Below are 23,975 nucleotides of genomic sequence, written 5' to 3' on the forward strand. Positions count from 1 at the left end.
GACAAGGTGCGACAGCTATGGAGGGTATACATGATAAAGATACAAGCAAGAGAGATTGCGGAGGAGAATAAGGATAGACAAGAGACAAACTTGGGAAGGAAACCCTACAAAAAGAGAATAATGCGTCAAGAGCTAATGTCCTGAAGGTGATTGAAAGACTACATCTGAGCGGATCTAGATGGTCAGTAGCACAATCATGTGAGCCCGTTAGTCAATTTCTGTTGATGGGTATGGTTAAATGTGAACGTACAGGTTAGTGTCCTTCCACCCCAGTACACCCGCTGTCCAGTTGTCGAGCGAATCCTCACCAATGCCGCATAAACTAGTACATTGAATGAGGGTGTCTGAAATCGGACTGTCGATCTTCTTCAAAGGCGATAATAGAATTTGACGGGGATGATCGTAGGAAAGAAAAGTTGGTATAGACGACGACTGTGCCTGACACTCTTCAATCTGGGAGGTGCTCACTGCCTGCAATCCTAGGTCGATCATATACTGAGCAGGTTGTTGGATTAGAGTCTCAATGCCAGAACATGATGGCGGGAAGAGATCATCGAGTGAAGGCAGCGTTTCGAAAATGTCTTGGTCGATAGGCATGAACATTGAAGACATATTATAGCCTGATGCGAGCATTGCTTTGAAATCTTCGTCGGAGAGATCAACTTGCTGTGAGGGAACCATGAAGTCTGCGTTAGGTTGATCAGCGAGTCTTTCAATCACAACACAAGATGACGTGGTCTTCACCATTCGGAAACACTGGCAACCCATCCGTCCATGGAGTATTCAAAATTGATGTTGCAGGTGAGCAATCGCTAGAGGGATCGCCGCCAAAAGGTTCAGATGCTGCATAGGTTACGTTCTGGTACCAGCTTTCGAAGAGAGCACTATCTTGTGCAATCTCATTAGGACCAAGTGGAAGAGGATTAGACACTGTTTGCATGTGATGGCCATTACGAATGTGTCGGGGGCGCTTTGGGATGCTATCACAACTTGCTTCTGATAGTCTTCGTTTGCGACTAGGTACTGCAGCAAGTGGTGGCGATGACGATTGGATAGCAAGGGAAGACGATGATGTGGGTATGGAGGAACCTTCGAGTAGCATGCTTGGAGATGAGTCTGGGGAAGGGATAGACGAAATAGCTGGTTTAACATGTGAGGCCTGGACTCCAGTCACAGTCAAGACAGGAGAGGAGAGAACTTGATTATCTGCGGATGGAGGCTCGGACCTAAGGTCGAATCAGGGTAAAACGAGATAATTAGGAAATCAAACAGAAAACTTGCCTTTGCCGCTTCAGTGATCTGTATGATATTCTATTTCTATTGGAAGAACAAGGGGTGAAATCGGTTTCAAGGTCAACATCCGCGCGTCGCTTGCACCCAGCAATCGGTTGCGGTAGTGTCGTGTCTTCTTCCTCAGTCTCGTACCACTCCAACGGTGAGAGGCAAGGAGACGAGCCCAGTACTGCTCGTGAATCTCCGAGGGTCAAATCGCTCTTCTGGTCCGCCCCGCCAAGCCCTCTGGCCAACTCTTCGCGTACGGCCTGCCCATCATATATTTCCGCACTCCATCCCTCTGCTCGATCATCATCGATATCGGTTATCGCGAGCGATGTAGCATTATTGTGGATTTGAATAGCTTCAAGATTCTTCTTGATAATTGCAAATGCGTTTTCGAGATCGAGAGGGAGAGGTCGGGTGGGGTCGGGTGTGACAAGGGCACGGTAAGCAGCATCTATGATAGAGGAGCGTTTGCTCTCAAAGCGATGACGGGCCAACGTAGTCCAACCTATCCGCTCCCGAGTATCGTTGAACAAAGATGCGATATACTCCACCGTCGTTCCGCAGGATGCAGCTAGTTCTTTCTTCATCGATGCCGAAGGGTATGGATAGTGAAGATTTGCGAGAAGCCAGCTGTATACAGCCTCAGTAGGAATCTACGCAGGATTAGAAGTGAAAATCAAATGAATAAGTAGTGCGTCAACATACAAGATCAGTTGACGAAGGCAATCTGGAATTGTCAAGGGTGTCCTCAAGATCCTTTGACAGATTGGTAAAAATATCATTTGCACAGTTATCTAGGCTCAGAAAGGAGCTTGCAAGGGTGGAGACAATCGAGGCCGTAGATTGAGCCATCGTTATGACTGCATCGTCGACACGATGTAGACGGACTTCACGGTCAAGATCGTTGGTCAGCTCTTGCCAACTTTTCTGGAAGTCAAGCAGCGCAGCAGGACCTCCAGAAGCAGATGAGAGAATGGCGCTTTGAGCTTGTTGAAGCCGATGGTATAGAGGGTGCTGGGGCATGATGCGTTCATAGGCTTTCGAGAAATTTGGGCGTGGCATTACAATGGGTTTTGGGACAATGAATCGGAGCTGCAAAGGAGATGCCGGACAAACAATGGGTCGGCATACGTGTTTCACACGGTATGCTAGCCATCATATGTACTCAAGGACTCAAGGACTCAGTACTCAGTACTCAGCTAGTACTTAAGTCTCCACGGGAGCAAACTACCGTTCCTTGTTGAGAAACATGCCTTGTTCACTGGAGTCGATGTCTTACAGCGATCGCCTACGACGCATTGCTTCCGAGAGCGAACGCTTGCAGTCGTTATCTGGGTCCCGTCAACTTGTGCCTAAACGACACCACTCGCTCATCGCACCGCTACCATCATCGGCACATCCATTCCCTGCTCCCCGACCTCTGACCTCTGATTTGCTTGCGTTGGGTCTACATCCCCAGATCGCCGCAAATATCTCACAATTTTATCTCTCAATCGCACTTTCGATGAAAGAGACATATGAGATTGAGTTTCGCCAAGCCGAGGACGCATGCCTGGGGGTCATCCTTAAACTTGGCCGTACCTCACCCATACAATCTCGTCTTCGTTCCACATATGTGTCTCGGTTTCTCGCAACGACACAGTCTTGGGTCGAAGATTGTTTGTTGACCATACGCCAGTGTTTGTTGGGAGCTACTTTGAAGCGCGGTAATAGGTTGAAGGTGAGACCGTGCTCACGCATATCAAATTGTTCTTATTGACGCCTCCTTTGTACTCTCACTTATTAGCTACCAGCTTTTATTGATGTAAACCATAGATTCAAAACCGAGATTGGCGAGCAGTCGGTTGCTTCTAAGGTAAGATAATCTCATTCAAGACTTATCATTGCATTTAACTCTTCGTTTCAGAGCATCTGCAATCAACCTACCACATGCAAAATTGAGTCTGAAGAGCAGAGTCAAAATCGAAAGATGGTGCATTTGACCTCAGTACGTTCATCTCTACCGATATTCGCAATATATCGATAACAAGTTTACATGCAGCTCTTTCAATCTTCAAATTCCCACATCAAACCAGAGAGCGGCATCCTCCTTCACCAAGAAGCGCCCAATGAGGCTTTCCCTACAAAGTACCATCATTCCTCAGCAAGGCAGGACTTAGACGCATGTCTTAAGGTCTTATCTCGCGGCTTGCGAAGAGCCACGCGCCATTCTTCTCATAGAACGTCAGACGTTGATAGCCTGGTATCCACCTTCGATCACCTTTCTACCGAGGAATGCTCGTCAGCCGACGAGACGAGAAAGTCGAGAAAGTCACTGGATATGGATTGTCAACATATGCAATCCTCCGCCCTCATACATCTGTCGACGTCATCGGCGTCAAGGTTACCCCTTTCTACACCTTCATCACCTTCGACGTCTCTACCGAACCCGTCTGTAAGGAGGTCATCAGTCACCACCGTAACATCTCCATGTTCTCCTGATATTCACTCGGACCCAAGCTCGTCGTTCAATCTGCTCAATGCTAACCGCCGAAAATTTGCAGCTCTGCCGAAGAAAGTTCGAATGGTAGCAAGCCCCACTATGCCTCATCCAACTACTATTCAGTCCGAAACGTCTCTTGCAATCTCGCATGCCGTCGAGAGTCCATTGTCTACATCGTCACCTGTCCTACAGGCTGAGCGACATTCCCCCCTTCCCGTTGCGTTGCCTTTGACAGCATCAGGCCTTCGCAGAAGAAGGAAACTTGCAGCTTTACCGGCGAGAGGTGTTCCTGGTACGTCGGTCAAAACGATTGCGCCACCATCTTTGGTCTCGTTTGCTCCGCTTAGCGTGGCCAATGTCTCCTCCCTATCTCCTCCTCGCTCTCGTTCTGTCGTCTCTCGCACACCCTCGCTGGTTTCATTGGCATCGGATGAGTCGGGATCATCGTCCTCCTCAGACACCCTCGACACGCCGCCATCAACTCCTCCACCATTCATCACAAAGTTGTTGTCGTCGATCTCGCCATCCTCGCTGTCGGTGAATTGCTTCCCGTCAAAACTCGAACCGAACGTGTCAGCTGGCGACGTATTCCAGTTCTCTTCGACAAGGGAACCCAAGAAGTTCGAGGGGAGTTTGCTTTCTGAACGTACTGCGTTCAATTTCTCAACTACCATGAAACAAGAAGAGCAATCTTTCAGCTTTGCGTTCGGCTGATAGTGATTCATATGTTTGGGTGGCTATCTTTTACTTCCGTTGTCTTTTGCCTTTTGAGCCCCCCGCCCAGATCAGTCGGCGCTCGTCATCTGCCCGTCCTTCTTGGAAACGGTATTTATTGCTGATTTTTATTTGTTTCGTATATACCCGCCATAGCTCTTGCTCATCCTGCATTAATGGCTTCCGCCTTGATTTACATCACCACGTCACTTTTTTTTTGGGGGGGGGGCTCTTCGTTGAACCTCTTATATGTCCTGTCCACTTGTCATATTTGCTATTGCTGTGTTGTCTCTGTTCGCTGTCCTGCTAGTCGTTGTTCTTGCTATATGTATATCATTGTATGTCGCATCCAAATTAAAATCGCATTATCTCAAACATCTTATCATAGCCGTGATGCAGCCGAGCTGATCAAACTCATGAACAATCGAGATACTTGAAACAATTGCGCACTTTCGTGCGTATACAAAACAGCGTGATATCGTTATACATATCATTTATCCTACTTCCCATTGTCCTTTGCGACCGCCATGTAATCAAGAGAACTTAGACGCCTGGAGTTGATGATTAGACGTCAACATCCCAAGATTCAACGTAGAGGAAGACATACTAAGCTCAACAAGCTACCCAAACCACCACTGCTGCTGCCGCCGGTAGTTCCACCGCCGCTAAACTTGCTCTGCACCATGAGCTTCACGACGGTCATGGCAGCGCTGTTGACTGCATCCTGCTTGTTCCCGCTGCTCGCGCCGCCAGACTTGTCGAACAGCTTGGTCGCCTCGGCCATGGCCATGCTGATGAGCTGGGACTGAGAGCCTCCGCTGGAGCCGGAGCTAGATCCAGATGTGAACTTCTTCAAGATCTGTGGATAGGGGAATATTGACGGGGCTTAGATGTGTGGGAAATGGAAATGATGACGGGAGTGTGGACGCACCTGGAGCGCAGCTGCGCTACCTATAGAGGAGGCGTCCATGTTGCTAGCGCTATCCTCATGGTAGGCTTTCTTGTGAGCCTCCTGAGCTGCGTCCTCATCGATGGGGTTCTGATGCTCGCCCTAAAAATAGATGCTGACATGGTCGCTTTCGTCTCGAATCGCTACATACCTTGTTGGAGCTGATGAAGCTCATCGCAGACGAGAACAAGGAGCTGTCGCCAGAGCCATGCTCCTGAGCAGTCTTCACGACATCGTCGTGGTCAACTATTGTAATTCAATGGTTCGACTTCAATTTGGTTTCTCGCAGAACATATTATTCACGCGCTCCACTTACACTGAGGGCTCCCAGAGCTAGGCCTGCCTTGCTCGGAATGGTGGGGAGAATTGTATTCCGCGCCCCCAGTCTTGCCGTAGTTGGCTGATGGACGGTGGTCAGCTCAAGCAAGGATCACGAGTTGATGCAAGTTAGATCGTTACATTCACTGTTACTGCTGCTGCTTTTCTGGTGCTGTTCGTAGGCGTCCAGGCCTTTCTTAGCGAGGTTGACGAAGTTCTCCTGATAGTTCTGATCAGAATTCTCTACTCGCGAGTAGAGTAGTTGAGTGGACTTGCCATTGCGACCGATGGGAAGGATGGGGTGATGGTTTCGAAGATGGCAGATGCAACTCCGATAAAGGATCCTGGATGGCTGTGCCAAGCCGCAAGCGTTCAGTCGAGGCATACGTCATAGCTCTAATAGTTGCCTTATCGAGTTCCTGACATGATGAGCGAATCCGAAGAGCTTTTGTGCTTTCTTCGCCGGCTTCCCTTGTCGATGATACAACGGCGCCGTAGGCGTAGGCTGTCCCTTTTTGGAGTGTAGTGGCTACTCTATGTCAAGGGGTCTCAATACCTGTAGCCCGTCGGAAGGTCGCATCTCCCGTCGGACCATATACTTGTGGGAATACGCGCAGGCCTCACTCTCGAATCACCCGACGGCATAACCGCTCCTTGCGATTCCTGACCGCGCTTCACGCTGGGCTGGAGGGCTGTATATAATGACTCTCACAGAAAAGGTGTGTCACTGATCCCCAATGAGCTCGAGCACTAGCACTGATACGACAATAGTACGCCGTCAACCAGAAGATCTAGTTCCAGCACCAATTCAGGCCCAGGATGGATTGGTCGCGTTAGACACGGAAAAATCGTCTGTATCTCCGAGCGGTCAGATAGTTGAAGGAGGCGACGAGGTGCTAATTGTTGACTGGGATGGGCCCGACGATCCTGAGAATCCGAAAAAGTACGTATCTTGCTATTCATGTGGTGAGTTTGACCACTGAACTCTTGTTCAAGTTGGCCTAGTCGAAGAAAGTGGACTGCTGCCGGAGTGGTCGCTGCATTCACTTTTATTTCTCCCGTCACATCGAGTATAGGCGCTCCTGCTGGCGCTGCTATTGCCCGCGACTTCGGTATTCACAACGAAAGCCTCGTCGCTATGACGGTGTCCATATTTGTGCTTGCGTATGGTGAGCATGTTTAGTGCACTGTCACAGCGCCCCGCTCATCGTCGATCATCACACAGCTTTTGGCCCTCTAATTCTCGCACCTCTGTGTGAAGTATTCGGACGATCTCGTGTCATGATGGCAAGCAATGCTGTATTCCTCGGTACGTCCTATGCATAGCCAGATAACAACCATTTACGAATGTTAAGTTGGCAGCATGGAATATTGGGTGCGGTTTTGCGCAGAACGCTGGGCAGCTTTTAGGATTCCGATTCATCGCCGGTCTTGGCGGAAGTGCGCCGCTCGCCGTAAGTCTTGATCTCAACACGTGAACACACTGGCTTACTGGAAAACCGGGCTGGTAGATCGGTGGCGCCGTTCTCAGTGATTGTTTCAGGCCTGAAGAGCGAGGGCATGCGATTTCGCTCTTCTCTTTGGCTCCTATCCTTGGTCCTACTCTGGGCCCTGTGGCGGGAGCATGGATTGTTGAGCGTACGACATGGCGTTGGGTCGTAAGTTGACTCTAGGACCAGTTCATTGTTTCAATGAAATCACTAACACCTAACACACCAACTTTCATCACTTATAGTACTGGGGCACATCCATAATTGACGCCGTCATTATTTCTGTCGCCTTCTTAATTTTTGAAGAGAGTAGGTCAACATCACCTCTCGGATGGCCGCGTGCTCAAGCAGCTTTGCTTTTTTAGCATATCCTCCAGTTCTTCTGAAGCGCAAGGCAAAGAGAATAGCAAAGAGCTTGGACGCTGAGAAAGGCCCTCCGAGAGCCGTACGAACTCCGTTCCAAACACAGGATCGAAGGTGAGTCAAAACAGTTTGAACTTTCGGTCGAAATGATGCGTATTGAATGATTTGCAGTGTGCGGAAGCTTTTATCAACCTCCTTATTAAGACCCTTCCGTTTTTTTGTCACAGAATCCATAGTTCAGCTCTTGGGCTTCTACATGGCTTTTCTTTACGTTGGATTGGTCACTTGTCTATTACACCAGGAAGAACGGCGGGACTATGCAGCCGGAGTATCGCCTGCGTAAGTATCGCTCCCCTCTTTCGTGACGCTGGATTTTGACTGAATTTCGTACCTATGTAGCGTGTTCGATACCCGGCACAATCGCTATGCCCATCGGGCTGCTCCTTTTGGGATGGGGCGCGCAGAAACACGTTCATTGGATCGTTCCTGATATTGTGAGGTCGAATTCATCCCATAGAGCTATACCAATTATCGACCTTGACTTCTCTCCTTCTCCTCTCTGCTCAGGGACTTGCCTTCATCGGTTGCGGCATGGTCTCGAATTCCATCAGCATTCAAGCATACATTGTAGACACGTACAAGCTGTACGCGGCATCTGGTATGCTTCCTTCTGGAAGGAAATCATTCCTGCCCATCACAGCAGGATATCGAAATGCTGACCAGCCACAACATACAGCGTTGGCCGCCGTCTCCTGCCTTCGTTGTCTATTCGCGTTCACCTTTCCGTTGTTCGCACCGTACATGTACAATGCTCTCGGATACGGGAAAGGAAACACCATCCTCGCGGTCGTCGCGATTGTCCTTGGTTGCCCGGCGTAAGTGCATATATACTATTGACAAATGTAGAACCGGCACTGACGTTGTCGTAGACCGTGGTTCTTCATGAAATATGGGCGAAGAATACGGGCGAGAAGCAAGTTCACTCCGAATATGCTTGAAGGTCGTATATAAAAATTGTTCAGATATCCCTACTCTTCCAAATTTCTATGCATGAACGTTGTCATGGACATTCCTTTCCTTTCTTTGCATTGTCTCGCTTTACGTTTGAAGTGTTTGAAGCGTTTGACATACAAATGTTGCCAAGTTTAGACGATGCACGCTCAACCGTCAACGTATCAACTTTCAGACGTGCATGTCATGGATTCACATTCCAAGTGGTGGCGATAGAATACACCGATATAATACATACAATACGAAGTGCAGTCCAAATAATCTGAATGAAGATTCTTCGATCTCAGATACCTTTCTTCTCATTTTCCCCAATCAGCGTATTCTTCGTCGTGGAGGGGTACGGCGTGGTCGTTGTATGGGGGCCACTTTCCAACGGCGCGGTCGTCGGCGGAATGCCCGAAGATCCAGCGGGTTTATGCTCTCCGCCCAAATAGTCTTTCGCGCTCTCGATGCTATGCGCAAGCGTCACCTTTGCCTGATCAACATGGGGCTGAGAAGCTACTTGCGCAGACGCCAGATAGCTCTTAGCTGCCTCTGTCGCTGAGGATACGGTCGATCCTAGTGTTTCTGTGATCGAATGTGTTTGCGTAGTAGCCGCCGGGTTTGGTTTAGAGCCGACAGGGGACGCAGGTAGGTAAGACTACAAGATAAGAGTGTTGAGTATATTTAACCAAGACGCGCGCAAGATTACATACCTGAGCAGTGGCAAATGCACTGGCTGCAAGATGCTTAGCCTGGTCAAGGTAACCAGACCCAGCAACGGCAGCGGCGTGGACATCGTGTTGGCCCTGGGCGACAGCCGCGTCTGTTGTGGCCTTTACATTTGCCTCGAATTGAGTGACAGCATCCCCAGCGTTGCCAGTGACTTTCGGGCCCTTCGTCTATCATTCAACGTGAGTAAAAACGGAGCATTTACATATACAAGAACCTACATGAGCGGTTGCAGCAGCTTCCTCGGCGGCACTTTGAGTCTGCCCTGCCGTCGCGCGAATTTGACTGGCAGACAGTTGGGTAGGAGCCTGAGCTTCTACATTTGCGGCGGTGGTAGTGGACCCTGCGGGCCTGTCAAAATGGCTTAATGCTTGGATAAATTTTGCATAGAATGATTCACTAACTGCGCGGCCGGGTGTGATGGGACGGACTAAAAGCAAAATTAGAATCGAGCAGAGTGTTCGAAAAAAACGAGACGTACGCGAGCAGTTGCAGCAGCTTCTTCAGCCGCATTCTTGGCATTATCTGCCTGCCTGTGGACCTCCTGAGCAAGACCGGAGGTAGATGTCTGGGCTTCAATGCCAGCAGCGGTGGTAACGTGTCTTTGGGCAAACATGAACTTAGATCATTACAATACGCTGCAAACAAGAAAACTCACTGAGACATGTAAGATCGTGGATTTAGTAGTGGCAGACGAGGTGTTTGACAACTTGAGGGATCGCGGATGCATGTTGGTTTTATAGCTCCTCGGTGGTGTAATCGTCACCGTGAACTCCAAGGACGATCGATGACATCATTGGCGAGTTGGATACATACTTCGATGCCTTTCCCACGATGCGCCACTTTCGACACTCCCGGTGACGTGACAAGCACTCGACGAGGCTATATTGCAGCAGGTCGCGTGGTGACTCCCACTTTGCGTGAGGGTTGCATTGCTCTTTGCTTATCCACGCATTATCCAGCTCAGTCAACAGAGCATGTCCAGATTCTCATATCTTATCACAGCCTTGAACACCAAGTATCCACGGTCCCAGCATCAGCGCAAATCTCCATTCTAGCCTCCTTCTCTCTACGAAACCTCCTCGTTACTGCCAACTGTCTGATAGAACACATATAGAACGCATGGAAAGGTGATACTGACCAGTAGCTCTTAGCCATGGTTCGGACATGCGCAAGGTAACTCTTCCCGTTCACAGAAGTTTTGTGTTCTGCAAGACATATTCAATTTCTATTGATTGCATGTCACATCTCAGTAAGCGTCCCTGGTTGTTCTTCGGACCCTCACTCATCGATGCCGCAATCGCTGCAGTACACAATCAACGAGCCACAGAATATTAGTGCACCGCCTTTCGTCCCGCAGACGTTCTCACCAGCGTTGACTAAGATGTCCTGACATCTCGGCATCTACGCGGTCATCGTCCCGATTTGAGATTCAACAGAGTCTTACATGGGCAGGGACTTTACTCGCAGTCCAGCAGGTTCAACCCCCTCTACATCTGACCGGTCTGACCGAGTGACTCCTGAGGCATTATTTATATCTGGCTTCTTTTCATGTGCCATACGACAGTACACGATACTCGAACGTGCATACAGGCATGGACGTCGAACGTTGAGCGAGCAGCAATGAAGACGCGTCTCTGAGAGCTGACCCTTCCCTGAGATATTACGAATGGCATCATCGTTTGCTCTTACTGCTCAATGTCCTCTGGCCGTTCACGAACGTGAAACGTGTGAGATTTGTGGATCCTTGGACGACCACTCATCGAGTCCGAAAGACCGCGTGCTCGACTGCGCGGTGCCTTGACCGATTTCCAGGTTGTGCCTCTGATGGTCTGCTGGTCTTTCTCCATGTCCATGCGGTCAGTTATATTCTATCAGCGGTATCTTTGCGTCTCGTCAGCAGGCTTTCTGCTTCCGACACTCACTGCCAAGGTCGTCTACTCCACAGTATCCTTCAGCTATGGGTGATGTTCAGACCAATCGTCTTTCGAGTAGCACTTGTAAGTCTTGCTTGTTTCCATGGATATCACAGCTGAGCAGAGATCGTCAGGCCAATTTTGTTTCCGGAGCCGTTGCACACCCTAACTTGATTCGATATCCGACACATCTGTTCTTCTGTCATGCCGACTTGAATAACAAATAGCGAACGTTTCTTCCAACCAATGGCCGTGCCTTGTCCGTTGCTTCACGCATTCAAAAGGGCCGGTGCGCACAAGTATGCACACCGTTGTGTTCTCCTGGTTGCATCGCCCCCCTCTCTTTCGCAATGCTGCACCTTGCCCTTGCCGTTTCCTTGGCCGTCTCTCTTTCCCGCATTGCCCATGTGCAAGCATCGGGGACTTTCAACATTCTCTCTATGAATGTTGCTGGTCTCCCAGAGATTCTCAATGGCAATGGAGAATCAGGTGATAAGACCACGAATACCATGGTCATTGGACAGGTCCGTGTTTTTGTCGGCCCACAAGCCTTTCCCGAAATCGCGATTCTGATATCAAGTACCTTGGAAATGACAGGATTTCGCTACATATGATTATGATCTCATACACGTACAGGAGGTCTGCATTGCTCCCCGTTTTTTGCACTTGAGCTGGACTGATTCCTGTGCAGGACTTCAATTATCATGCCACACTGTACAAATATGACACCCACCCATACCGTACCGCGACTAGCGGAGGAGGTGCGTCGATGTAGCGTCTCATACGTATAACCTTCAGGTCTCTAAGTGGTTGATAACAGCTGGCATTGGAAGCGGCTTGAACTCCCTGTCTAACTATGACTGGATCGACTTCGATCGCACCAAATGGAACGATTGTTCTGATGCATCGGAAAATGATTGTCTCACACCGAAGGGTTTCACACACATGCGCTGGCGTATCGCCGAGGGCGTTTACATTGACGCGTTCAATTTGCACACGGATGCTGGAACAGAGGATGGCGATGAGTCCGCTCGCCGGTCCAACATCCAGCAGGTCTGTGACATGCGTCATGCCCCGACATGTTGTTATGACACTGATCCGCGGCGATCTTCGTTTTCCACTGACAGGTTGCCGACTATGTCGACGCCAACGCGAGCGGGAACCCTGTTCTGATCTTCGGCGACACAAACTCGCGCTACACTCGGTCTGCGGACAACATCCCGACCATACTATCCCAAAACGGGTTGACAGACGCTTGGGTTCAGCTCGTACGGAATGGCGTTGCGCCTGTTGCCGGCACTGATGCCCTCGTGTGCCCCGATGGTGTACCCACCAACACTAGCTGCGAAGTTGTGGACAAGGTCTTGTATGTTTTCACATCACGCTACATCTTCTGGCCTGTATACTCATTACTTGCCCCAGATACCGCGGCTCGAAGAGTGTAACACTCACCGCAACAGCCTTCTTTTATGACACCGCTCGTTTCCTCTCAACCGATCTTGCAACCCTCACCGACCACAACCCCGTTCGTGTCGAATTCAAGTGGGCCGGAGCCAATGGTTTCAGCCAGAGCGATCTCTATGGCGGTCCTCACGGGTTCGTGGATAGATTCATCTTGGGAACACGAACCTTCTGAATCTTTTGCTCATATTCGGCGTTTGGTTCTAGCAGCTCCTGGTTCAATGACCTCCCCTCTCTCCCGACCTCTCCAAAAGTCGCCTCTGTCACTCTCCGAGGCGCGAAGCGACTCGATGCTGTTTCTTTCACGCTGTCCACCGGCGCCGTCCTCTCGCACGGTGGTACAGGCGGAGACGCATCCTCGCTCACCCTCGCGTCCGGCGAATACTTCACTTCGGCCAAGCTCTGCTGGGGCGAATACAACGGCCACACGCGGAATTTCTATGCCCTCCTGACTACTAGCAGTGGGCGGACTGTCTCTGCTGGTACTACAACGGACGACTGCGCAACCGTCACTGCGCCCAGCGGTTCCGGCATCGTCGCGTCGTATGGCCAGAGCGGGGACGAGATGGATCTGCTCGGATGGATCTACTCCGCTCACTAATCAAAATTTGTGCAAAGAGGGATAGGGCTATACAGCGCGCTGTCTCCCCACCCACTCGTATATGTTTAATTATCGGTCACACATACCCATTTAATCATGACCATATCCTCTCATTAGCTCGATGTTGTAGTTTAACGGCCTGCTTCGTCGCATTCATTCATTTCATGCAATTCGGAAAGCCTGTCTAAACGTGAAGAAGTTGTTGTAAAGAAGACTGAGGTCGGTGGATAGAAAAACCTGTGTTCTTGAATTTGCCGCACAATGGCAAGTTGGCAATCGTTCTTCGGGTGCTGCGCAAGCTATACAGCACAGCTGGCCTTTGTTGAGGTCAATATTAGTACACGGATCGATATATTACAGGCCCAATCAATGACTGTGGGCCGAGTATGAGTGGAATGTGCAGAAGTGTGACTATGCAACAAAGCATTTGTACGCGAGGCCCGTGAGAGCGAGGGAAAGAACGATGGAGATAGGAAATTGCGTGAAAGAATATTTTGGCAGTGCGTCCTGCGTTCTTTCTGCCTCGATCTCATCGAGATCCTTGACGTAGTGTTTTGCAAAGACTGCGCACACGGAGCTGATCAATGCGAGCTGATGGGCATAATAGTGAGGGTACGCACGATCATTTTGAATCCAAAGAATTTTATTGAAAGCTTTGAGGACAGCACGCTTTGTCGCGAGGTCGAGGTCGGGATGTTCCAAGACAGCATCAATGACTATATCCTCGACATAGCCTGAGGGGACGATCAACACCGCGAAGAACAGGGTAGGATCAACGCGTCGTCGCACCTAGGAGCAAACCCATATGTATGAACTCGACGCGTAGCGGGGACTTGGTCGATGCTTTCCCCGTGTTCAACTGCTGTTTCACGCCCGTGTGAATGACGCCCACACGGTCAAGATACTCCCACGTTTTGATATCGTCGTAATCTGCCGAAACGAGCTTCACGAAATACGCCTGCCAAAGACGGAAATCAGAATATCAAGAAATTAAAAAAATCAGCACGGGGCACGATCAAGAAGAGATACATGCCTTCAAAAAGTCTTTGCGCATAGCAATTTGGGGATGATCAAGCGTCAGCTCAGACAGGGTCTTCGCCGTCTCGCCTTTGAAACCTGTGTTTCGAGGAAGGAAGGTCGCGCGGGTGATGTCGAACGAAAAAAGCTTCGCGTAGACGGCATCGAGAATGGCTGGCAAGAGAGGAGCGATGACGGGCTTGGCTGCGTGGAGAGTGGCTGCATCCTCTGGTCCAAAGCCAATGAAGTCTTTGAGATACTGCACGCGCTCGGGCAAAGAGTTCAGAGAGTCAGCAGGGACGTGCTTCATTGGCGGGTTGGAATGTGAGGTAGACATGCTTCGACGAGACTTGTATGACGCTTCGAGGGTATACCCTCGGACAGTAGTACCCAAGTCAATTTATATATCCATCAAGAGATGCTGTCGGAGCGACGAGGAAGAGCATAGCACGAGTCATTCCGAGTGCATCACCCGAGTGAAAGTGGTCGGATGGAATAACAGCTTCGGCCTAGAATTCATAGGCGCCAACTGACGAGGTTATATTCGAAAGTCATGCGATGAAACGGGGCAGGTGATGGGTGATCAGCTGAGTACGGTTGGGCAGCACGCCAAAGTGCCCAGCTTGGCGAAAGAGAAATGGACGAGGCCGGGCGAGGCGCAGATGGAACGTAGGCGAGACTGGCGTTGACTGGCGTGATCGTGAAAATTGTTCGCTACGATGAACAGGACGGGCAGGAACGGGCGTCTTTCACCGAAAGAGGCCGACGATGATGACATGGTCCGAGGCGCGAGCCTGAGTCAAGGTTCTCGTTGACTTCGACAGGCGTCCCCCCGACGTAGAGAAGCGTAGAGGTGTTCGGTATCAAGCTGAGATGTATAAGAGTCAGAACCATGAAGTGAGCAGTTCAGGCAGTGCTGAAGCCTGCTGAAGTTCTGTAGCATTTATTTTTAGTTCCCGGCGGCACACTTGGGCTTGGCGCTCGGCCTCCCACTGTCCTCTGCCTTCGACGTCCGGCACATTTGAGAGATTAAAAAATACATTCAAAAGACGTGCGCATCATAAAATGCAGGAGAAAGTGGGCCATAGCAAGTTGATAAAAAAAGGGATGAAAAGATGCGGGCATATTGACAAGGCAGTTATCCATATCCAGGCATTTGTTGGTGGGAAGACAATTGATGGGGGAGGGAGACGTGAGGTGTATAGTAACTTTGGAGGTGTACCCATATGGAGAGAAAGAAACGAGGAGAAAAGGCAATAAAACAGTTGGATGCCACACGCCGTCCGAAATCGTGGGGTATACAGAAAGCATCGAGAGCGTTATGAGGACAGGCAAGGGCGTATGGCTACACACATCCCAGATGATATCCAGGTTCAATTCACGAAACTGCTTTTTCGACGGACTCCTCGTCCCACGAGCCCATCCTGAGGAACTTCGCAAGCACTTCCTCGGACCCTTTCTTGAAGATTTCCACGCCACGCGCGGGGTCCCATACTCGTGCTGCAGTCTTTCGCATGGGGGTGTTCAGTGTCGAATTGCGAGGAGAATCAAGACGCGGAGAATCAAGGCGCGGAGAATCAGGGCGTGGAGAATCAGGGCGCAGGGACTCAAGGCGCGGGGACTGGGGTGGACCAGCACTCGACGACGAAGAGGACGTCGCGTCGCTCGATATCGTCCTCACGACAGGTGACATCGGCGCGCGCAATTGGAGCCTCGGTGGCGACCCGACAGCGCCAACAAGGTTCACTGACGAGCCCTTCGGTGAGCCGCGAGGCGACGTGTACATACGCGGGCTTCTCAGCCCAGTGGGCGACCCTAGCGGCGACAGCTTTTTTGTGCCGCTAGGGACCGTGTCTGCCAAATGCGCAGGCATGAACGCGCCCGCTGTGGTCGTCACGGGCGACGACGCATCTGACATCGCCATCGGCGACCACTCCCGGCGGCCCATAGGTGGAGTTATCACGCCCCGCACCCGTGATCCCATAGCCAGTCTTCCTTCCTTGTCTTTCGCGAGTCGGTCAGCATCCGGAGGGACGGGGAGGAAGGCGACTTGAACACCTTGATTGCGCGTCTCCTTCGGGACCGTCTGCACACCCACCATCCGGTATTCCTTCTTTTTGCCCTTGCCCGAGATCGAGCCCGCGCGAGACCGCCGCTTTAACTCCTCCTTGCGCTCCTCCTCGTCTCCGGTATCCTCATCATCACCATCGACGCTGCTCTCGCCCGACTCCTCCCATTCACTCTTGAACAGGCTGTTTTCCCGCTTCCGCGACTCGATCAGATCGAAAGCGGGAGCGAGGGGCCTGGCAGGTGGCTGCACCGGGCGGACGAGCTTCGATGCGTACTTCTGTATGCTCGGGATGGAATCCCAAGCGTTCGTGTACATGAACGACGAAGGCAGCCCAGACAGAGGGGAGTGCATCACCAGAGGGGAGTGCGCCACTGGCTGAACGGGCGAGGACACTAGGGAAGGGCTAGGCGCCCCGGAAGAGCTTGTAGTCATAAACGTACCCGGAGGCGGTGAGTCTGTAGAGGGGAACACTCGACCTGGCATATGACGCGGTTTCGTCTCCCATGGGAACACGGACCTGACCTTCTTGCGATCGGGGCTGGGTGTCGTATCAGATTGGTCGCCAAGCACATTGGTGTAATGTCCCTCGCGCAGCAGGCGCTCAGGAATCTGTCCCGGCGGAGGCAGGGAGAAGAGGGCGCTGGACGGAGGTGTAGGCGAATGCAGGCTCCCAGTGGGCGTCCCGAACGAGTCCGTGGATCTATCCCAGACATTGGGGAAGTATGTATCAGTGGGAAAATTTGAGATCGGTGCGTCTTTTGGAGGTGGTTCGATGGCAGGGTTCCACGTCAACATGGGGGGAGACCGAGGACGTGGGGGTTCACGAGGCGGCGGCGGCTGACGATGCTCATGGTCATAGTATCGTGATGGTTCATGCGTAGGTGTCTCTGGCTGCTGTCTCAATTGTTGCCTCCTCTCTGGAGGGACATCCGAAGGTTGACTAGGTTCAGCTTGGTGGTGTGCTTGCGAATGCTCATGCAAAGGCCCTGGTGACGGGCCTTGGCCATAGTGCTGCGAGCCTTGCCCAGTCGGAAGAGACTGCTCCTGTGATGATTCAGAAGACGAATGTGAAGGATTCCTCGATCTGTCTTGCGGGCTCCCCGTCGAATACTGAAAATGTATCCCTGGAACATATCGAGGAGATTCGATAATAGGCCGTTGAATATAGTATTGCGGATGTCCTTGAGCCTGCAGTTGTTCACTATAGGGCTGGCCTTGATTTTCCTGAGAATAGTCTGGTTCACGCGGGTGCCACGGCGAAGCAGGATCGATCTGTGGCGGCATATACGTGCTCGAGGAACGCGAAGGAGTGGGCGTCACGGGAGCCGAAGGAGGGAGGGAGAGCGCGTGAGGGTGCGGTGCGGGCGGCAGCTCATCTGGTCCTGGAGTCGGGAGCGTGTACATGCGAGGAGGCGAGTCGCCAGTAACAGAGAACTGAGAACGGTGCGCGACGGGGGTCGAAGGGCCAACGGCGTCAAAGTAGCTCTGCTTCTGCTGAGGCGTCCTCTCACCCTCAAGCTCTGCGCTCGGTCCCGGTTCCGCGACTGGAGCTGGCGTTGGGTCACTTCGCGGGCGCATCAGGTCGAGCCGTCCTTCCAGCGGCAAGCGCATATACTCGCCCTCCCCAGGAAGTACCTGAGAATATCCAGAGAGGCCGGTGAATCCTTCAACGGCTATCCTGCGCAGATCGTCGAGACCAAGAACATTGCCAGCTGTCAGTGCCGGCAGGGGGCCCACTTCTGCGCCGATACCACCTGACTGCTCCCAAGCTGGCTCATATCGCCGCAGCGCGTATTCAGGTTGGGGTACTACAACAGTAGAGCGGTAGTGCTTGTCGTACACCGCGTACCAGCGGTCGACAAGAGATCCGTAATCATACGCGCGCGGTGGCTCCGAGGCGGCTTGATGCGCGCCGGTCGAACCGGGTGCACGCCAAGGGATAGAACTCCAGGGCTTGTTGGGGCCGATAAAATGTATAGAGGATATCTGTGAGCCAAATCGCTCATAGGCAGGCGCGTAGCTGCGCAGGGATTCAGCAAGGGCATGTCTTTTCAGGGAAAGGGAGACTCACGTGTACGCGGCGGTGGGTGTCGTGTTGTACGTGAAGCTGAGCCTGTGCCAGTCATTGCCGCGCCACTCGTTGAGAAGGCCCTGGTCACCGCCATCCCAACTGCCTTTCGACTTCGATAGATCCATTAATTCATTGAAACTGGCTTCTCTCGGGGTCAATAGCATCAGCCCAGAGTTGAATATGTCGGGCCATCCGACGTCTGGGACGGCTGCGAATTCATAAGGAAGGGTAAAAAGGTGAGAGAGTGGACGGGTTGGGAGAATGTCGGCATCGAGGAAGACGATCTTGGAGTATTGAATCAGGCGGAAGACATGCAATTTCGTCAGGACCGAGTGGAGATCCGGACGACCTGGGTTGGGGAAAACAAGTGAGCATGGATGTTTCATATAGGGTTACAATGTGCCCCATGTTAACGGAAATGAAGTGGACCGCCATAGCGGGGATAGCGATTAGAGGGCCATTGCACTCTCCCACATGAGACGCACGTAGTCATGTGTCGTGCTCGAGGCCGATCCCGTGTCTGAGCTGTATTCATTCTGCGGACAAGCATGATATCCACCGCACAGCGGCAGACAAAGGGGGGAAGGACCGAAGTAATTGCATTCGAGAAGGTGTCTCGAGACGCGAGACTGAGGAGCACTCACCTAGGAGATGCAATCCACGGGCGTTGTTCTCCTCGATAATCTCTACACCGATAACAACATTGAAAGCTCTCCTCAAGAGCTTTATGCTGGATACGTCTACCGTCTCGGGAGTGACGAGGCAAACGGTGTGGAAATCGACCTCGGGTGGAGTGGGTGGAGTTGTATGTACATCTCTGAGGGCGGCTGCGACGGTGAGTGCGCCAGGGAGGTAAGAATCAGAAGTCAATAAGGTAACAAAGGCATAAGGAGTGGCCATGGACTGGCGGGTGAAGCCCAAGTGCAGCGGCGTGGTCAAGGACGAGGGGAATGCTCGCCTCTGCCGATACTGTATTTTTTATAGAAACTCGATGTTGGATCCCCCATGGGCGGGACACACAAAATCAACAGGTGTAAATAAGCTGGAAATTGGCGCTTCTTCAGGTCCGGGCCGATCTAGAGATCCACAGCAATCTGACCTCGATTGCCAGGTCCCGCAAGGCTCCGCACCGCCCCGCATCCTGAGCATATTTGGCGTTGTCCATTGGGCGCAGTGTCGGTCTGTCCAACTCCCTTGACGATGCTAGTGGACAGAGGACCGCTAGGCCGACCAATAGAGCGTCGGAAGCGTCTTCGGGTGGTTCTCACAGTCATGAAGGTTTTACGTTTTGGGAGTTGAAACCATTTGTAAACCGGTCTGATTCGAAGAGACACGCTGAATCGAATCTCCCGATTTGTTCTGCACGTCTGCGAATATGCATTTGTGCCGCTGTCAACGCCGGGGCCGCCTACGTCAAGGCGCTTGGAGATGAGGAGCGTGCCAATGGGCGTCGGAGGCAAGGGAATGCCATGACGTCAGCGGGAGATGAAGGTCGCAGGATGTCGGGTGCTGGCCTGCTCAGTCCGGCCTAGCTGGTAGCATGTCCCCGCCCTTGCACTTGCCTGCCGTCTGCTAGTGGTCCCCTCAATGGCCCTTCGTCTGGCCGCCCTCCCCGCGTCCCTTCGCTTGTCCCTCTCCACCCCCGCACATTTTCAGCGAATACGCTACGCGTCCCGCTGGGCTCAAGACCATTCCTTCTCAACCTTCTTCACTCGCGCGCCCTTGTACTCACGCGTCTCAATCAGGAGATCTGCCTTGTGGCTTGTCCCGGTAGCCGGAGGCCTCGGTTTCCTACTCCTACCAGGGCCTCCGTCGTTGCTTCCTCACGTCTTCGCCTCACCCACCCTCATCCCATGCTCGGACCGCTCATCGTCCTCCCAGCCATGTGACGACTCTCTCGCCGAACGGGAACCATCGGTCCTCAAGAGAACTCTATGTATGCTGCGAGATAATGTCTGGGAGTCCATCCTGACCGCCCGTCGTTTCGTCCACTTGTTCATCCTGTTTTTTCCCGTCATCCTTTCATCACCGATCCTGCTTATTGGGTCTCCCGAGAAAAGACTAAAAGGAGAAAAATGGGGCGCTTTGTGGTGGTATGATTTTTTGGTCGTTCAAATGGAGCGTGCGGGTCCGACGTTTGTTAAGGTGCGTCCGATCATTATCCATAATGTATGCGCGTCTAACTGCGCTTTTCAACAGTTGGCCCAGTGGGCGGCATCTCGTGCGGACCTGTTCCCTAATGCACTCTGTAGTCGACTTGGGAAGCTGCACTCACGAGGCACCCCGCATTCATTGGCACACACGAAGCGAATCATCGAGCGCGCGTTCCAACGACCGTTCGAGGAGGTCTTTGAGGAGTTCGATGAAACACCCATAGGCACGGGGGCAGTTGCGCAGGTGCATATATGCGCGTTTTCTTTGATCGTGCCTCCTAGATAACTTCAATGACAGGTGTACCGAGCGACTCTCAAACAAGACCTTCTTCCTCCGTCCTACTTCGAGCCCAAACGTACGCCGAAATCCGGACCAGGCGCAATTGCGCCTGCGATCATTCCTGAGTCCACGCCCTCCGTACCCACCGCCAGCGTCGCGATCAAGGTCCTTCATCCACGCGTCACCAAGCTGATTGCGCGCGACCTCGCGATCATGTCAATGTTTGCGCACATCATCACTCTCTTCCCTGGCATGCACTGGGTGTCCCTTCCAGAGGAGGTCGAGGTGTTCGGCCGCATGATGTACGAGCAAGTCGATCTACGGCATGAGGCGGACAACCTTATCACGTTTGAGGATAACTTCTTGACAAGAAAGGCGCCTATCACGTTCCCGAGACCCTTGCGGACGTGGTCGACCAAGGATCTGCTGGTGGAAGAATATCAAAAAGCCCTGCCTCTCGAAACATTTCTAAGAAATGGCGGTGGGCCTTATGACGACCAGCTTGCGGAACTCGGTCTCGACGCGTTTTTGGTATGCAGTTCTTGTTTATCATCCTCCTTGTCTAATTCGGACCCAGAACATGTTGCTGTTAGACAATTTCGTTCACTCTGACCTGCACCCCGGAAATATCATGGTCAAGTTCACTAAACCATCTAATTCTGCGCTCGAGATCTTGAAGAATCTTTGGACTTCTTCATTCACCAAGGACAAAATTATGCTACCGCCTAATACTAACGCCAGCGACTGCGATGACATCGTCACGCGTCTCAGGGCTCTTTCCTCATCTCCTCAGGCTTGGCAGCACGAGCTCCGGATGCTCAACGAAGAGGGTTACCTCCCTGAGCTCGTCTTCATCGATGCTGGCCTCATCACGACGCTCGATGCACAGAACCGCCGCAACTTCCTGGACCTCTTCCGCGCGGTCGCCGAGTTCGACGGCTATCGCACGGGGCAGCTGATGGTCGAGCGCTGCCGCACGCCTGAGCTCGCCATCGACACGGAAACGTTCGCGCTCAAGATGCAGCACATCGTGTTGAACGTCAAGCGCAAGACGTTCTCGCTCGGGCAGATTAAGATCTCGGACATCCTGACGGACGTGCTCAAGGCCGTGCGGCAGCACCATGTCAAGATGGAGGGCGACTTTATCAACACGGTCATTTCGATACTGCTGTTGGAGGGGATTGGGCGACAGTTGGATCCTGGGTTGGACTTGTTCAAGAGTGCGTTGCCGATCTTGAGGCAGTTGGGGAGGCAGATGACGGCGCAGGAGAGCATGAGGCAGCTCCCGACGGGGAACTTTGGCGCCTTGTTGAAGGTGCGTGATACCTTGTATCCGATATCCTTTGACCAAATATGCTTTCCTCCTTGGCGACGGAATAGGTCTGGGTGTGGCTCGAGGCGCGTGAGCTGGCTTCCGCGGCGTTCGTGAACGCGGACGACCTTGTTCGGTACGACTGGTAAGAATGTTCTACTCGCATGCATCTTCGCGTCCGATCCCAGTTGACTTGATTCTCGCTTTGTGTAGGCTGGTCCCTAGCATATAGGACGGTGCGGTGTGTTCTTTACCTCGGAGTTGTGAGGATGGAATCGTGGGATTTTATTTTATGCAATTCGATAATGTCATGATAGGCTAGTCCATTTAGGCAGGTACATAGACATCTAGAGACCCCCTCTAATGAGCGGATTCAATGGCCGTTCGCAGATCGTTGCTGGCGGGCAAAACATATCGGCGTTCAGTTTGCTTGCCGAAAATGTGCATCTGCGCGTATCTCGATGACATCATACTATGTCACCGTCCTGAGAACACTCACCATGGGACGCTCAGATATACCCTCTATCATCCTAGAATGTCTGCAGAGACTGGAGCCTGACTCTCAGTTCAGCGGCGGTTTGCCTCACGTCAAGTCGTCGTCAGGGAACAGATATTTCGCGAAGGTAGGTTCACCCGGGGAGAAAGAGCAGTACATAGGCGAAGCGGAATCCCTCAAGGCTATGAGTGCGGCTGCACCTGGTTTGGTGCCGAACGTGCTCGCATCTGGGAATGTAGAAGAGTCCGGGAAGCCGTACTTCGTGTCGGAGTACAAGGATCTGACGTCGCTGACGGAAAAGTCGGGCGCGGCGTTGGGGCGGCGGGTGGCGACGGAGCTGCACCGGTGCAAGAGCGAGAAGGGCTTTGGGTTCGGGGTGCCGACGTTTTGTGGGGCCACGAAGATGCGGAACGGGTGGTATGGGACGTGGGAGGAGTGTTTTGATGCGATGATCGGGGATTTGCTGCAGACGTTGGAGGGGAAAGGGAGGTACGCAGACGTGTGTAGCAAGGGACACGAGGTGCGAAAAAGGTGCGCGGTGTGGAATTGTTTCGTGGATGCTGCTGAGTGCTTGCAGGGTCATACCTGCGTTGTTGGGCCCGTTGAAGATCGACCCTGTTCTGTTGCATGGGGATCTGTGGGTAGGTGTTTCGCTATGAGCACAGAAAGCCAAGTTGTGATCGGCATTGGTAGAGCGGCAATACTGGCACAGACACCAAGACGGGAGAGCCGATCGTGTTCGATCCTTCCTCATTCTACGGCCATAACGAAGCAGAGTAAGGGAGAACACGAGCCGTACCTTATCGTGTAGATACTCAACTACTTGAGGACAGGCTAGCTATCGGACGCATGTTCGGTGGCATACCAAGCTCGTTCATCAAGACGTACCATGAGCACTTCCCGAAGACGGAGCCGGTGGAGCAGTATGAGTTGCGAGGAGACCTGTATGAGCTCTTCCATTATCTGAATCATACCGTGTTATTCGGGGTGCGTCATCGAGAGTCGTGGGAGGACACCATTCAGAGACTGATAAAGCGTGCAGGGAGGATACGCTGCCAGCGCGCTCCGTAAGATGGAGGGACTTTTGCGCGCCGTCTAGCAGTGCTCGGTGATTTCGATTGTCGTCAGTGTATGTTGATATCCGGAGATTATGCCAGAGTTCGGAGAAGAATCGTCGACGTTGCTGCCTTTGTGAGGTGAGGTTATAGTAGAATAGGAATCTGAGATGTCGAGACTCGAGAGCCCGGCGAGATGACACGATGATAGAACAGGACTAGA

General features: G+C 52.2%; 10 protein-coding genes across 10 annotated transcripts; 5 read left to right on the forward strand and 5 right to left on the reverse strand.

Annotated features, from left to right (window-relative positions):
* Window positions 1–158: 158 nt before the first annotated feature.
* On the reverse strand, window positions 159–2,304 carry HETIRDRAFT_166555 (HD1 homeodomain transcription factor mating type protein; the record flags this gene model as incomplete). Its single annotated transcript, XM_009542685.1, has 5 exons — window positions 159–174; window positions 251–686; window positions 745–1,226; window positions 1,282–1,934; window positions 1,987–2,304. 5 exons carry the CDS (start codon window positions 2,302–2,304, stop codon window positions 159–161), a joined length of 1,905 nt encoding a protein of 634 aa, XP_009540980.1.
* A 247-nt stretch (window positions 2,305–2,551) lies between these two features.
* Window positions 2,552–4,477, forward strand: HETIRDRAFT_166556 (uncharacterized protein; the record flags this gene model as incomplete). Its single annotated transcript, XM_009542686.1, has 4 exons — window positions 2,552–3,001; window positions 3,068–3,136; window positions 3,188–3,268; window positions 3,323–4,477. The coding sequence occupies 4 exons, from the start codon at window positions 2,552–2,554 to the stop codon at window positions 4,475–4,477; spliced, it is 1,755 nt and encodes a 584-aa protein (XP_009540981.1).
* A 392-nt stretch (window positions 4,478–4,869) lies between these two features.
* Window positions 4,870–6,033, reverse strand: HETIRDRAFT_145292 (beta-flanking protein). Its single transcript, XM_009542687.1, has 7 exons — window positions 6,021–6,033; window positions 5,886–5,964; window positions 5,743–5,826; window positions 5,578–5,672; window positions 5,409–5,528; window positions 5,085–5,336; window positions 4,870–5,028 (listed from the first exon to the last, which is right to left on the reverse strand). The coding sequence occupies exons 1-7, from the start codon at window positions 6,021–6,023 to the stop codon at window positions 5,011–5,013; spliced, it is 651 nt and encodes a 216-aa protein (XP_009540982.1). The 5' UTR covers window positions 6,024–6,033; the 3' UTR covers window positions 4,870–5,010.
* Window positions 6,034–6,481: 448 nt separating this feature from the next.
* Window positions 6,482–8,476, forward strand: HETIRDRAFT_121520 (major facilitator superfamily; the record flags this gene model as incomplete). Its single annotated transcript, XM_009542688.1, has 11 exons — window positions 6,482–6,514; window positions 6,617–6,687; window positions 6,741–6,913; window positions 6,970–7,053; window positions 7,107–7,198; window positions 7,256–7,402; window positions 7,480–7,547; window positions 7,769–7,884; window positions 7,997–8,091; window positions 8,165–8,255; window positions 8,334–8,476. The coding sequence occupies 11 exons, from the start codon at window positions 6,482–6,484 to the stop codon at window positions 8,474–8,476; spliced, it is 1,113 nt and encodes a 370-aa protein (XP_009540983.1).
* Window positions 8,477–8,891: 415 nt separating this feature from the next.
* Window positions 8,892–9,935, reverse strand: HETIRDRAFT_306610 (uncharacterized protein; the record flags this gene model as incomplete). The annotated part of the gene is made up of 5 exons (XM_009542689.1): window positions 8,892–9,248; window positions 9,304–9,489; window positions 9,541–9,670; window positions 9,724–9,749; window positions 9,801–9,935. 5 exons carry the CDS (start codon window positions 9,933–9,935, stop codon window positions 8,892–8,894), a joined length of 834 nt encoding a protein of 277 aa, XP_009540984.1.
* Window positions 9,936–11,585: 1,650 nt separating this feature from the next.
* HETIRDRAFT_424001 (uncharacterized protein) lies at window positions 11,586–13,297 on the forward strand (the record flags this gene model as incomplete). Its single annotated transcript, XM_009542690.1, has 7 exons — window positions 11,586–11,759; window positions 11,833–11,874; window positions 11,927–11,996; window positions 12,056–12,288; window positions 12,363–12,601; window positions 12,658–12,831; window positions 12,904–13,297. 7 exons carry the CDS (start codon window positions 11,586–11,588, stop codon window positions 13,295–13,297), a joined length of 1,326 nt encoding a protein of 441 aa, XP_009540985.1.
* A 328-nt stretch (window positions 13,298–13,625) lies between these two features.
* Window positions 13,626–14,664, reverse strand: HETIRDRAFT_437709 (uncharacterized protein). The gene is made up of 4 exons (XM_009542691.1): window positions 14,331–14,664; window positions 14,087–14,255; window positions 13,918–14,031; window positions 13,626–13,860 (listed from the first exon to the last, which is right to left on the reverse strand). The coding sequence occupies exons 1-4, from the start codon at window positions 14,649–14,651 to the stop codon at window positions 13,709–13,711; spliced, it is 756 nt and encodes a 251-aa protein (XP_009540986.1). The 5' UTR covers window positions 14,652–14,664; the 3' UTR covers window positions 13,626–13,708.
* Window positions 14,665–15,692: 1,028 nt separating this feature from the next.
* Window positions 15,693–19,356, reverse strand: HETIRDRAFT_41808 (glycosyltransferase family 8 protein; the record flags this gene model as incomplete). Its single annotated transcript, XM_009542051.1, has 4 exons — window positions 15,693–17,357; window positions 17,517–18,405; window positions 18,457–18,805; window positions 19,101–19,356. 4 exons carry the CDS (start codon window positions 19,354–19,356, stop codon window positions 15,693–15,695), a joined length of 3,159 nt encoding a protein of 1,052 aa, XP_009540346.1.
* Window positions 19,357–20,043: 687 nt separating this feature from the next.
* HETIRDRAFT_166565 (uncharacterized protein) lies at window positions 20,044–22,350 on the forward strand (the record flags this gene model as incomplete). The annotated part of the gene is made up of 5 exons (XM_009542692.1): window positions 20,044–20,601; window positions 20,656–20,853; window positions 20,908–21,420; window positions 21,467–22,204; window positions 22,270–22,350. 5 exons carry the CDS (start codon window positions 20,044–20,046, stop codon window positions 22,348–22,350), a joined length of 2,088 nt encoding a protein of 695 aa, XP_009540987.1.
* Window positions 22,351–22,701: 351 nt separating this feature from the next.
* HETIRDRAFT_305258 (uncharacterized protein) lies at window positions 22,702–23,796 on the forward strand (the record flags this gene model as incomplete). The annotated part of the gene is made up of 5 exons (XM_009542693.1): window positions 22,702–23,228; window positions 23,275–23,338; window positions 23,391–23,473; window positions 23,531–23,684; window positions 23,740–23,796. The coding sequence occupies 5 exons, from the start codon at window positions 22,702–22,704 to the stop codon at window positions 23,794–23,796; spliced, it is 885 nt and encodes a 294-aa protein (XP_009540988.1).
* Between the last annotated feature and the right edge of the window lie 179 nt (window positions 23,797–23,975).

This window comes from Heterobasidion irregulare (assembly GCF_000320585.1).
Source record: "Heterobasidion irregulare TC 32-1 unplaced genomic scaffold scaffold_01, whole genome shotgun sequence".
Lineage (NCBI taxonomy): Eukaryota > Fungi > Basidiomycota > Agaricomycetes > Russulales > Bondarzewiaceae > Heterobasidion > Heterobasidion irregulare.